Below are 13,053 nucleotides of genomic sequence, written 5' to 3'. Positions count from 1 at the left end.
TTATGTTACTTACTCGATCAAACCACCTCACACCACACATTGTCCTCAAATATCTCATTTCCAGCACATCCATCCTCCTGCGCACAACTCTATCCATAGCCCACGCCTCGCAACCATACAACATTGTTGGCACCACTATTCCTTCAAACATACCCATTTTTGCTTTCCGAGATAATGTTCTCGACTTCCACACATTCTTCAATCCTCCCAGGATTTTCGCCCCCTCCCCCACCCTATGATCCACTTCCGCTTCCATGGTTCCATCCGCTGCCAGATCCACTCCCTGATATCTAAAACACTTTACTTCCTCCAGTTTTTCTCCATTCAAACTTTCCTCCCAATTGACTTGACCCTCAACCCTACTGTACCTAATAACCTTGCTCTTATTCACATTTACTCTTAACTTTTTTCTTTCACACACTTTACCAACTCAGTCACCAGCTTCTGCAGTTTCTCACATGAATCAGCCACCAGCGCTGTATCATCAGCGAACAACAACTGAGTCACTTCCCAAGCTCTCTCATCCACAACAGACCTCCTGTCTCTTTCTTTTATACATCTCCCACTCAAATGCATTTTTTCCCTGCAAAAATCGTCCAAATGCCTCTCTCTTCTCTTTCACTAATAAATATATAATTTATATATATATATATATATATATATATATATATATATATATATATATAGGAAATAAAAGTGAGTGCTTAAATCACAGAGTTTGTTGAGTATTCCTTGGAAATTATATGGGGGGGGGTATGGACTGAGAGGGTGAAGGCATGTACGGAGCATCAGATAGGGGAGGAGCAGTGTGGTTTCAGAAGTGGTAGAGGATGTGTGGATCAGGTGTTTGGTCTGAAGAATGTATGTGAGAAATACTTAGAAAAGGAAATGGATTTGTATGTAGCATTTATGGATCTTGAGAAGGCATATGATAGAGTTCATAGAGATACTTTGTGGAAGGTATTAATAATATGTGGTGTGGGAGGCAAGTTGTTAGAAGCTGTGAAAAGATTTTATCGAGGATGTACGTGTATGAAGAGAGGAAAGTGATTGGTTCGATTGGTTCTCAGTGAATGTAGGTTTGCGGCAGCAGTGTATGATGTCTCCATGGTTGTTTAATTTGTTTATGGATGGGGTTGTTAGGGAGGTGAATGCAAGGGTTTTGGAAAGAGGGGCCAGTATGCAGTCTGTTGTGGATGAGAGACCTTGGGAAGTGAGTCAGTTGTTGCTGGCTGATGATACAGCATTGGTGGCTGATTCGTGTGAGAAACTGCAGAAGTTGGTGACTGAGTTTGGTAAAGTGTGTGAAAGAAGAAAGCTGAGAGTAAGTGTGAATAATAGCAAGGGTTGAGGAACAAGTAAATTCGGAGGTAAGTTTGAATGGAGAAAAACTGGAGGAAGTAAAGTGTTTTACATATCTGGGAGTGGATTTGGCAGCGGATGGAACCATGGAAGCGGAAGTAATCATAGGGTAGGGGGAGGGGGCGAAAGTTCTGGAGGCGTTGAAGAATGTGTGGAAGTCGAGAAAATTATCTCGGAAAGCAAATATGGGTATGTTGAAAGGAATAGTGGCTCCAACAATGTTATATGGTTGCGAAGCGTAGGCTATGGATAGAGTTGTGCGCAGGAGGGTGGATGTGTTGGAAATGAGATGTTTTAGGACAATATGTGGTGTGAGGTGGTTTGATCGAGTAAGTAAAATAAGGTAAGAGAGATGTGTGGTGATAAAAAGAGTGCTGAGAGAGAAGAAGAGGGTGTTTTGAAATGGTCTGGTCATATGGAGAGAATGAGTGAGGAAAGACTGGCCAAAAGGATATATGTGTCAGAGGTGGAGGGAACGAGGAGAAATGGGAGACCAAATTGGAGGTGGATGGATGGAGTGAAAAAGATTTAGAGTGATCGGGGCCTAAACATTCAGGAGGGTGAAAGGCGTGCAAGGAATAGAGTGAATTGGAACGATGTGGTATACCGGGGTCGACGTGCTGTCAATGGATTGAACCAGGGCATGTGTAGCGTCTGGGGTAAACCATGGAAAGTTCTGTTGGGTCTGGATGTGGAAAGAGAACTGTGGTTTCGGTGCATTATTACATGACAGCTAGAGACTGAGTGTGAACGAACGAGGCCTTTGTTGTCTTTAATTAGCGCTACCTCGCGCAAAGAAAGAGGGAGCGGTTTTTTCTATTTCATGCGTTGCTCAAATTACAGAGGTATGAGTTTGTTGAGCATTCCCGGGAAATTATATGGGAGGGTATTGCTTGAGAGGGTGAAGGCATGTACAGAGCATTAGATTGGGGAAGAGTAGGGTGGTTTCAGAGGTTGTAGAGGATGTGTTGATCAGGTTTTTTCCTTTGAAGAATGTATGTGAGAAATACTTAGAAAAGCAAATGGATTTGTATCTAGCATTTATGGATCTGGAGAAGGCATCTGATAGAGTTGATAGAGATGCTTTGTGGAAGGTATTAAGAATATATGGTGTGGGATGCATGTTGTTAGAAGGAGTGAAAAGTTTTTATAGGGTATGTAAGGCATGTGTGCGAGTGGGAAGAGAGAAAAGTGATTGATTCTCACTCAACCTCCGTTTGCGGCAGGGGTGCGTGATGTCTCCATGGTTGTTTAATTTGTTTATGAATGGGGTTGTTAGGGAGGTGAATGCAAGAGTTTTGGAGAGAGGGGCTAGTATGCAGTCTGTTGTGGATGAAAGAGCTTGGGAAGTGAGTCAGTTGTTGTTTCCTAATGACACAACGCTGTTGGCTGATTCGGGTGAGAAACTGCTGAAGCTGGTGACTGAGTTTGGTAAAGTGTGTGAAAGAAGAAAGCTGAGAGTAAGTGTGAATGAGAGCAAGGTTATTAGGTACAGTAGGGTTAAGGGACAATTCAACTGGGAGGTAAGTTTGAATGGGAAAAAAATGGAGGAAGTGAAGTGCTTTAGATATCTGGGAGTGGATTTGGCAGCTGATGGAACCGTGGAAGCGGAGGTGAGTCACACGGTGGGGGAGGGGGCGAAAGTTCTGGGAGCGTTGAAAAATGTGTGGAAGGCGAGAACTTTATCTCGGAAAGCAGAAATGGGTATGTTTGAAGGAATACGTGATTCCAACAATGTTATATGGTTGCGAGGCGTGGGCTATAGATAGAGTTGTGCGGAGGAGGGTGGATGTTTTGGAAATGAGTGGTGTGAGGTGGTTTGGTCGAGTAAGTAATGAAATGATAAGAGAGATGTTTGGTAATAAAAAGAGTGTGGTTGAGAGAGCAGAGGAGGGTGTTTTGAAATGGTTTCGTCACATGAAGAGAATGAGTGAGGAAAGATTGACAAAGAGGATATATGTGTCAGAGGTGGAGGGAACGAGGAGAAGTGGGAGACCAAATTGGACGTGAAAGGATGGAGCGAAAAAAAGTTTGAGCGATCGGGGCTTGAACATGCAGGAGGGTGAAAGGCGTACAAGGAATGGAGTGAGTTGGAACGATGTGGTATACCGGGGTCGACATGCTGTCAATTGATTGAACCAGGGCATGTAAAGCGTCTGGGGTAAACCATGGAAAGTTCTGTGGGGCCTGGATGTGGAAAGGGAGCTTTGGTTTCGGTGCATTATACATGACATCTAGAGACTGAGTGTAAACGAATGTGGCCTTTGTTGCCTTTCCTAGCGCTACCTCGCGGACATGAAGGGGGAGGGGGTTGTCATTTCATGTGTGGCGGGGTGGCGACAGGAATTGATAAAGGCAGCAAGTATGAATTATGTACATGTGTATATATGTATATGTCTGTGTGTGTATATATATATATATGTATACGTTGAAATGTATAGGTATGTATATGTGCATGTGTGGACGTGTATGTATATACATGTGCATTTGGGTGGGTTAGGCCATTCTTTCGTCTGTTTCCTTGCCCTTCCTCGCTGACGCGGAAGACAGCGACAAAGCATAATAGAAATATAAAGATTAATATATATATATATATATATATATATATATATATATATATATATATATATATATATATATATATATATATATATATATATATATATATATATATATATATATATATATATATAAGGGGATAAGAGTGAGTGCTCAAATTACAGAGGTATAAGTCTGTTGAGTATTCCTGGCAAATTATATGGGAGGGTATTGATTGAGAGGGTGAAGGCATGTACAGAGCATCAGATTGGGGAAGAGCAGTGTGGTTTCAGAAGTGGTAGAGGATGTGTGGATCAGGTGTTTGCTTTGAAGAATGTATGTGAGAAATACTTAGAAAAGCAAATGGATTTGTATGTAGCATTTATGGATCTGGAGAACGCATATGATAGAGTTGATAGAGATGCTCTGTGGAAGGTATTAAGAATATATGGTGTGGGAGGCAAGTTGTTAGAGGCAGTGAAAAGTTTTTATCGAGGATGTAAGGCATGTGTACGTGTAGGAAGAGAGGAAAGTGATTGGTTCTCAGTGAAAGTAGGTTTGCGGCAGGGGTGTGTGATGTCTCCATGGTTGTTTAATTTGTTTATGGATGGGGTTGTTAGGGAGGTGAATGCAAGAGTTTTGGAAAGAGGGGCAAGTATGAAGTCTGTTGGGGATGAGAGAGCTTGGGAAGTGAGTCAGTTGTTGTTCGCTGATGATACAGCGCTGGTGGCTGATTCATGTGAGAAACTGCAGAAGCTGGTGACTGAGTTTGGTAAAGTGTGTGAAAGAAGAAAGTTAAGAGTGAATGTGAATAAGAGCAAGGTTATTAGGTACAGTAGGGTTGAGGGTCAATTCAATTGGGAGGTGAGTTTGAATGGAGAAAAACTGGAGGAAGTGAAGTGTTTTAGATATCTGGGAGTGGATCTGGCAGCGGATGGAACCATGGAAGCGGAAGTGGATCATAGGGTGGGGGAGGGGGCGAAAATTCTGGGAGCCTTGAAGAATGTGTGGAAGTCGAGAACATTATCTCGGAAAGCAAAAATGGGTATGTTTGAAGGAATAGTAGTTCCAACAATGTTGTATGGTTGCGAAGCGTGGACTATGGATAGAGTTGTGCGCAGGAGGATGGATGTGCTGGAAATGAGATGTTTGAGGACAATGTGTGGTGTGAGGTGGTTTGATCGAGTAAGTAACGTAAGGGTAAGAGAGATGTGTGGAAATAAAAAGAGCGTGGTTGAGAGAGCAGAAGAGGGTGTTTTGAAATGGTTTGGTCACATGGAGAGAATGAGTGAGGAAAGATTGACCAAGAGGATATATGTGTCGGAGGTGGAGGGAACGAGGAGAAGAGGGAGACCAAATTGGAGGTGGAAAGATGGAGTGAAAAAGATTTTGTGTGATCGGGGCCTGAACATGCAGGAGGGTGAAAGGAGGGCAAAGAATAGAGTGAATTGGAGCGATGTGGTATACCGGGGTTGACGTGCTGTCAGTGGATTGAATCAAGGCATGTGTATGGGGGTGGGTTGGGCCATTTCTTTCGTCTGTTTCCTTGCGCTACCTCGCAAACGCGAGAGACAGCGACAAAGCAAAAAAAAAAAAAAAAAGAAAAAAAATATATATATATATATATATATATATAAATATATATATATATATATATATATATATATATATATATATATATATATATATATATATATATATATATATATATATATATATATATATATATATATATATATACACTATGTACGAGGATGGGAGTCTCAGGGTGTTCCATGACATTTGTGATTAACAAGGAACGGAGGGTATATTTCTTCGAGTGATTCAAAAATTTTGAGGTTGTGATGATCGAGTTGAAATTCAAATCCTAAACTAGTCTAAGTCGATAATGAATTAGTTGAAAAGTCTATTACTATTTGCAGCCTTCATGTTCCTGAAGTTGACTGCCATCAAGTAAGGAGCTCAATCACAATTCAAAACAGGGTTTAGATTCCACTGGAGTATTTATGGGTATGACGGGATGAATTCTGACTTCGTGAGTGCGACGACCCATGCGCATAACGATGTGATCCATAAGTATGATGGCCTTGCCCTTATGGTTCAGGTCAGGAGGGCCAATTTACCATACCCATTGTCGTGCTCAGGGACTGCACCGTAGTGTCCAATGGGCTCAGCAACCTGTCTGTATCACAACTTGGTGGTAAGCATATCTAGTCTTTTTACTTTCATCTTCTCTACAGAGTTTATGCAGCCTTGGGTCATAGTACAATCTTACTATCCCCTCCCACCTGCGAGTCATATCCCCACTTGTCTGTATGGATGGTTGGTACAAGAGCCGGGTGATGATGGGACGTCTCACCTGTCTTTCCATAGAGTGATGTGTCTTGCAGGGCAGGAAGACGGATGCACCCAGCTGTGCCGTGATGTTGGTCACGCTGTTGTTCTTCGCTGTGGCGCTGGCTGTGGCGATCACGTCCACGTCCTCGCCGTTATCGTCATCGGTCGCGGCCGCAGCAGCAGCAGCGGCCGAGACGGAGGAGGTGACCAAGGAGAACTGTTGCCCGGGGAGTTCCTCTCCCGAAGGCCGAGAAGGTGAGGCGGTGGCCCAGCGTGGCTCGCGGCTTCCATCGCCAGATCCTGTGGGAGAGGTCAAGTGTCATGATTCATATGGTTGTCATTAAAGGGCATCAGTCATTACCCGTATGCGGTCATTTGGTTGACTACAATACTCCACTGCAATATACACGCTGTGCGTCGGAACTAATAATGTTCGCCATTGCCTATCAAATACTGAAAGGGGATTAGCTTTCATGGGTCGTTGCTGTAATGCATCAATTGAAATCAGCTTTTATAGTATCGGCAATACACCAACAACACCGCTCTAAACTATACACTCACATACCTGCCAAACACTGCCATTGCCACCTGTTTGTCTCACTCCGTTGACATGCAGCAGCACCACTAACACCATACACTGTTGTCACCGCAGCATGGCTACCATTGTCAACCTTTCAACCTCACATCGTGACCCCTACCATACACATCAACCGTACATCTACGCCACTAGAACACACTTCCATCATTATCATTACTACCTAACGATACTACCAAATAGCCCACCCCTAAACCTGTACCACTGCAATATATCACACGTTACCAATACTTATAAATATTTACCATACACACCCTCAACTGCACCAAACATATCTAACGTCAACAAACACCACTACAGTGCATTAGCAAGGCTAACAGACGCCAGCTACTATATCAACATATCTATCTTAAACTACAAAATACTAATATATCACTGTATACAACGACAACCATACATCAGCTCGTTAACATCTATCAACCAACAGAAACAACGAACAACATACATCAATATGCAGGATCACAATATAGCCCCTCAATACATGCACACCAGTAACATGAACCACCAACATGTACGCAGTTATGACTGTGATCTTAATGACATCAAATGGAAGGTTTGATGTCAATGATACAATCTATATTAAGGATTCTCCTTACACATTCTTGTATTACATGTAAAAGGTTTTCTTTGTGTCTGCCCTTAAAGAGTCCTCTTTCCCTGCATATGGGCGAAAACGCCATAAGACTTGGATATGCTAACCCATTTCCACTATAACTTCAGTCCTCCCTCGACTCACCACAGCCATGTAACTATAACTTCAACCATTCCTCCACTTACCTCAGCTCTATCAATGTTCTCAGTCCCTCTTCCACTTACCTTAGGCAAGTCACTATTGCGACAGCCTCCTCTTCATCTATATCATTGGTCTCAGTACTCTTTCCTGAGCCACAAATACCATAGTTTCAGTCCATTTTGCTTACCCCATTCATTCCACTACAACCTCAGTACCCAACACCGAAACCCCGAGCCTAGAGCTATCGAACATCCCGCACCGGTGCAACAATATTCTTTGAAAAACATACAGCGGAAAAGGAGTCATTAATCATTTATATTACGTTAGCCTTCCTAGAAGCCATATGGTACGCACATCGACGGCCAAACACAAACAGGTATATATATATATATATATATATATATATATATATATATATATATATATATATATATATATATATATATATATATATATATATATATATATATATATATATTTATTTATTTATTTATTTTGCTTTATCGCTGTCTCCCGCGTTAGCGAGGTAGCGCAAGGAAACAGACGAAAGAATGGCCCAAAACGCCGACATACACATGTATATACATACATGTCCACACACGCACAATATACATACCTATACATCTCAATGTACACATATATATTACACACACAGACATATACATATATACACATGTACATAATTCATACTGTCTGCCTTTATTTGTTCCCATCGCCACCTCGCCACTCATGGAATAACAACCCCCTCCCCCCTCATGTGTGCGAAGTAGCGCTAGGAAAAACACCAAAGGCCCCATTCGTTCACACTCAGTCTCTAGCTGTCATGTAATAATGCACCGAAACCACAGCTCCCTTTCCACATCCAGGCCCCACACACTTTGCATGGTTTACCCCAGACGCTTCACATGCCCTGGTTCAATGCATTGACAGCACGTCGACCCCGGTATACCACGTCGTTCCAATTCACTCTATTCCTTGCACGCCTTTCACCCTCCTGCATGTTCAGGCCCCGATCACTCAATATCTTTTTCAATCCATCTTTCCACCTCCAGTTTGGTCTCCCACTCCTTCTCGTTCCCTCCACCTCTGACACATATATCCTCTTGGTCAATCTTTCCTCACTCATTCGCTCCATGTGACCAAACCATTTCAAAACACCTTCTTCTGCTCTCTCAACCACACTCTTTTTATTTCCACACATCTCTCTCACCCTTACATTACTTACTCGATCAAACCACCTCACACCACATATTGTCCTCAAACATCTCATTTCCAGCATATCCGCCCTCCTGCGCACAACTCTATCCATAGCCCACGCCTCGCAACCATACAACATATATATAATATATATATATATATGTATATATATATATATACATATATATATATATATATATATATATAAATATATATATATATATATATATATATATATATATATATATATATATATATATATATATATATATATATATATATATATATATTTATTTTATCATTATTATTTTGCTTTGTCACTGTCTCTCCCGTTAGCGAGGTGGCGCACGGAAACAGACGAAAGAATGGACCAAACCGCCAACATACACATGTATATACATACACGTCCACACACGCAAATATACATACCTATACATCTCAATGTACACATATATATATATACAAACACAGACATACATATATACACATGTATATAATTCATACTGTCTGCCTTTATTTGTTCCCATCGCCACCCCGCCACAAATGGAATAACAACCCCCTCCCCCCCTCATGTGTGCGAGGTAGCGCTAGGAAAAGACACCAAAGGCCCCATTCGTTCACACTCAGTCTCTAGCTGTCATGTAATAATGCACCGAAACGACACCTCCCTTTCCACATCCAGGCCCCACACAACATTCCATGGTTTACCACAGACGCTTCACATGTCCTGGTTCAATCCATTGACAGCACGTCGACCCCGGTATACCATATCGTTCCAATTCATTCTATTCCTTGCACGCCTTTCACCCTCCTGCATGTTCAGGCCCCGATCACTCAAAATCTTCTTCACTCCATCTTTCCACCTAAAATTTGGTCTCCCACTTCTCCTCGTTCCCTCCACCTCTGATACATATATCCTCTTTGTCAATCTTTCCTCACTCATTCTCTCCATGTGCCCAAACCATTTCAAAACACCCTCTTCTGCTTTCTCAACCACACTCTTTTTATTTCCACACATCTCTCTTACCCTTACATTACTTACTCGATCACACCACCTCACACCACATATTGTCCTCAAACATCTTATTTCCAGCACATCCACCCTCCTGCGCACAACTCTATCCATAGCCCACCCTTCGCAACCATACAGCATTGTTGGAACCACTATTACTTCAAACATACCCATTTTTGCTTTCCGAGATAATGTTCTAAACTTCCAAACATTCTTCAACGCTCCCAGAATTTTCGCCCCCTCCCCCACCCAATATTTCACTTCCGCTTCCATGGATCTATCAGCTGCCAGATCCACTCCCAGATATCTCAAACACTTTACTTCCTCCAGTTTTTCTCCATTCAAACTTACCTCCCAATTGACTTGACCCTCAACCCTACTGTACCTAATAACCTTGCTCTTATTCACATTTACTCTTAACTTTCTTCTTTCACACACTTTACCAAACTCAGTCACCAGCTTCTGCAGTTTCTTACATGAATCAGCCACCAGCGATGTATCATCAGGAAACAACAACTGACTCACTTCCCAAGCTCTCTCATCCACAACAAACTGCATACTTGCCCCTCTTTCCAAAACTCTTGCATTCACCTCCCTAACAACCCCATCCATAAACAAATTAAACAACCATGGAGACATCACACACCCCTGCCGCAAACCTACATTCACTGAGAACCAATCACTTTCCTCTCTTCTTACACGTATACATGCCTTACATCATCGAAAAACTTTTCACTGCTTCTAACAACTTGCCTCCCACGCCATATATTCTTAAAACCTTCCATATATATATATATATATATATATATATATATATATATATATATATATATATATATATATATATATATATATATATATATATATATATATATATATATATATATATATATATATATATATATATATTTATATATATATATATATATATATATATATATATATATATATATATATATATATATATATATATATATACCTCGCTAATGCGGAGACAGTGACAAAGAATGATATATAATAAATATATATAAATGATATATAATAGCAATACTCCTGAAACAGGAGTTGTGGGAGTATGTGATAGAATGTAAGAAAGTAAATTCTCGATTAATATGGGTAAAATTGAAAGTTGATGGAGAGAGGTGGGTGATTATTGGTGCATATGCACCTGGGCATGAGAAGAAAGATCATGAGAGGCAAGTGTTTTGGGAGCAGCTGAATGAGTGTGTTAGCGGTTTTGATGCACGAGACCGGGTTATAGTGATGGGTGATTTGAATGCAAAGGTGAGTAATGTGGCAGTTGAGGGAATAATTGGTATGCATGGGGTGTTCAGTGTTGTAAATGGAAATGGTGAAGAGCTTGTAGATTTATGTGCTGAAAAAGGACTGATGATTGGGAATACCTGGTTTAAAAAGCGAGATATACATAAGTATACTTATGTAAGTAGGAGAGATGGCCAGAGAGCGTTATTGGATTACGTGTTAATTGACAGGCGTGCGAAAGAGAGACTTTTGGATGTTAATGTGCTGAGAGGTGCAACTGGAGGGATGTCTGATCATTATCTTGTGGAGGCTAAGGTGAAGATTAGTATGGGTTTTCATAAAAGAGGAGTGAATGTTGGGGTGAAGAAGGTGGTGAGAGTGAGTGAGCTTGGGAAGGAGACCTGTGTGGGGAAGTACCAGGAGAGACTGTGTACAGAATGGAAAAAGGTGAGAACAATGGAAGTAAGGGGAGTGGGGGAGGAATGGGATGTATTTAGGGAATCAGTGATGGATTGCGCAAAAGATGCTTGTGGCATGAGAAGAGTGGGAGGTGGGCTGTTTAGAAAGGGTAGTGAGTGGTGGGATGAAGAAGTAAGAGTATTAGTGAAAGAGAAGAGAGAGGCATTTGGACGATTTTTGCAGGGAAAAAATGCAATTGAGTGGGAGAAGTATAAAAGAAAGAGACAGGAGGTCAAGAGAAAGGTGCAAGAGGTGAAAAAAAGGGCAAATGAGAGTTGGGGTGAGAGACTATCAGTAAATTTTAGGGAGAATAAAAAGATGTTCTGGAAGGAGGTAAATAGGGTGCGTAAGACAAGGGAGCAAATGGGAACTTCAGTGAAGGGCGTAAATGGGGAGGTGATAACAAGTAGCGGTGATGTGAGAAGGAGATGGAATGAGTATTTGAAGGTTTGTTGAATGTGTCTGATGACAGAGTGGCAGATATAGGGTGTTTTGGTCGAGGTGGTGTGCAAAGTGAGAGGGTTAGGGAAAATGATTTGGTAAACAGAGAAGAGGTAGTAAAAGCTTTGCGGAAGATGAAAGCCGGCAAGGCAGCAGGTTTGGATGGTATTGCAGTGGAATTTATTAAAAAAGGGGGTGACTGTATTGTTGACTGGTTGGTAAGGTTATTTAATGTATGTATGACTCATGGTGAGGTGCCTGAGGATTGGCGGAATGCGTGCATAGTGCCATTGTACAAAGGCAAAGGGGATAAGAGTGAGTGCTCAAATTACAGAGGTATAAGTTTGTTGAGTATTCCTGGTAAATTATATGGGAGGGTATTGATTGAGAGGGTGAAGGCATGTACAGAGCATCAGATTGGGGAAGAGCAGTGTGGTTTCAGAAGTGGTAGAGGATGTGTGGATCAGGTGTTTGCTTTGAAGAATGTATGTGAGAAATACTTAGAAAAGCAAATGGATTTGTATGTAGCATTTATGGATCTGGAGAAGGCATATGATAGAGTTGATAGAGATGCTCTGTGGAAGGTATTAAGAATATATGGTGTGGGAGGCAAGTTGTTAGAAGCAGTGAAAAGTTTTTATCGAGGATGTAAGGCATGTGTACGTGTAGGAAGAGAGGAAAGTGATTGGTTCTCAGTGAATGTAGGTTTGCGGCAGGGGTGTGTGATGTCTCCACGGTTGTTTAATTTGTTTATGGATGGGGTTGGTAGGGAGGTAAATGCAAGAGTCCTGGAAAGAGGGGCAAGTATGAAGTCTGTTGGGGATGAGAGAGCTTGGGAAGTGAGTCAGTTGTTGTTCGCTGATGATACAGCGCTGGTGGCTGATTCATGTGAGAAACTGCAGAAGCTGGTGACTGAGTTTGGTAAAGTGTGTGGAAGAAGAAAGTTAAGAGTAAATGTGAATAAGAGCAAGGTTATTAGGTACAGTAGGGGTGAGGGTCAAGTCAATTGGGAGGTGAGTTTGAATGGAGAAAAACTGGAGGAAGTGAAGTGTTTTAGATATCTGGGAGTGGATCTGTCAGCGGATGGAACCATGGAAGCGGAAGTGGATCATAGGG

The 13,053-nt window shown here is 41.6% G+C and overlaps 1 protein-coding gene across 3 annotated transcripts in view; it reads right to left on the bottom strand.

The window, feature by feature from the left end:
- Nucleotides 1–13,053, bottom strand: part of LOC139753870 (opioid-binding protein/cell adhesion molecule homolog) — an 842,066-nt gene that overhangs the window by 178,645 nt on the left and 650,368 nt on the right. For all 3 annotated transcript variants that reach the window (XM_071670824.1, XM_071670826.1, XM_071670827.1), the window contains exon 3: nt 6,260–6,537. In XM_071670824.1, the coding sequence (XP_071526925.1) occupies nt 6,260–6,537 (278 nt within the window). The remainder of the gene's footprint in view (nt 1–6,259; nt 6,538–13,053) is intronic.

This window comes from Panulirus ornatus, chromosome 15, assembly GCF_036320965.1.
Source record: "Panulirus ornatus isolate Po-2019 chromosome 15, ASM3632096v1, whole genome shotgun sequence".
NCBI classification, from domain to species: domain Eukaryota; kingdom Metazoa; phylum Arthropoda; class Malacostraca; order Decapoda; family Palinuridae; genus Panulirus; species Panulirus ornatus.
Note: the sequence above shows the minus strand (reverse complement) of the source record. Positions and strands in the feature narration are given on the sequence as shown.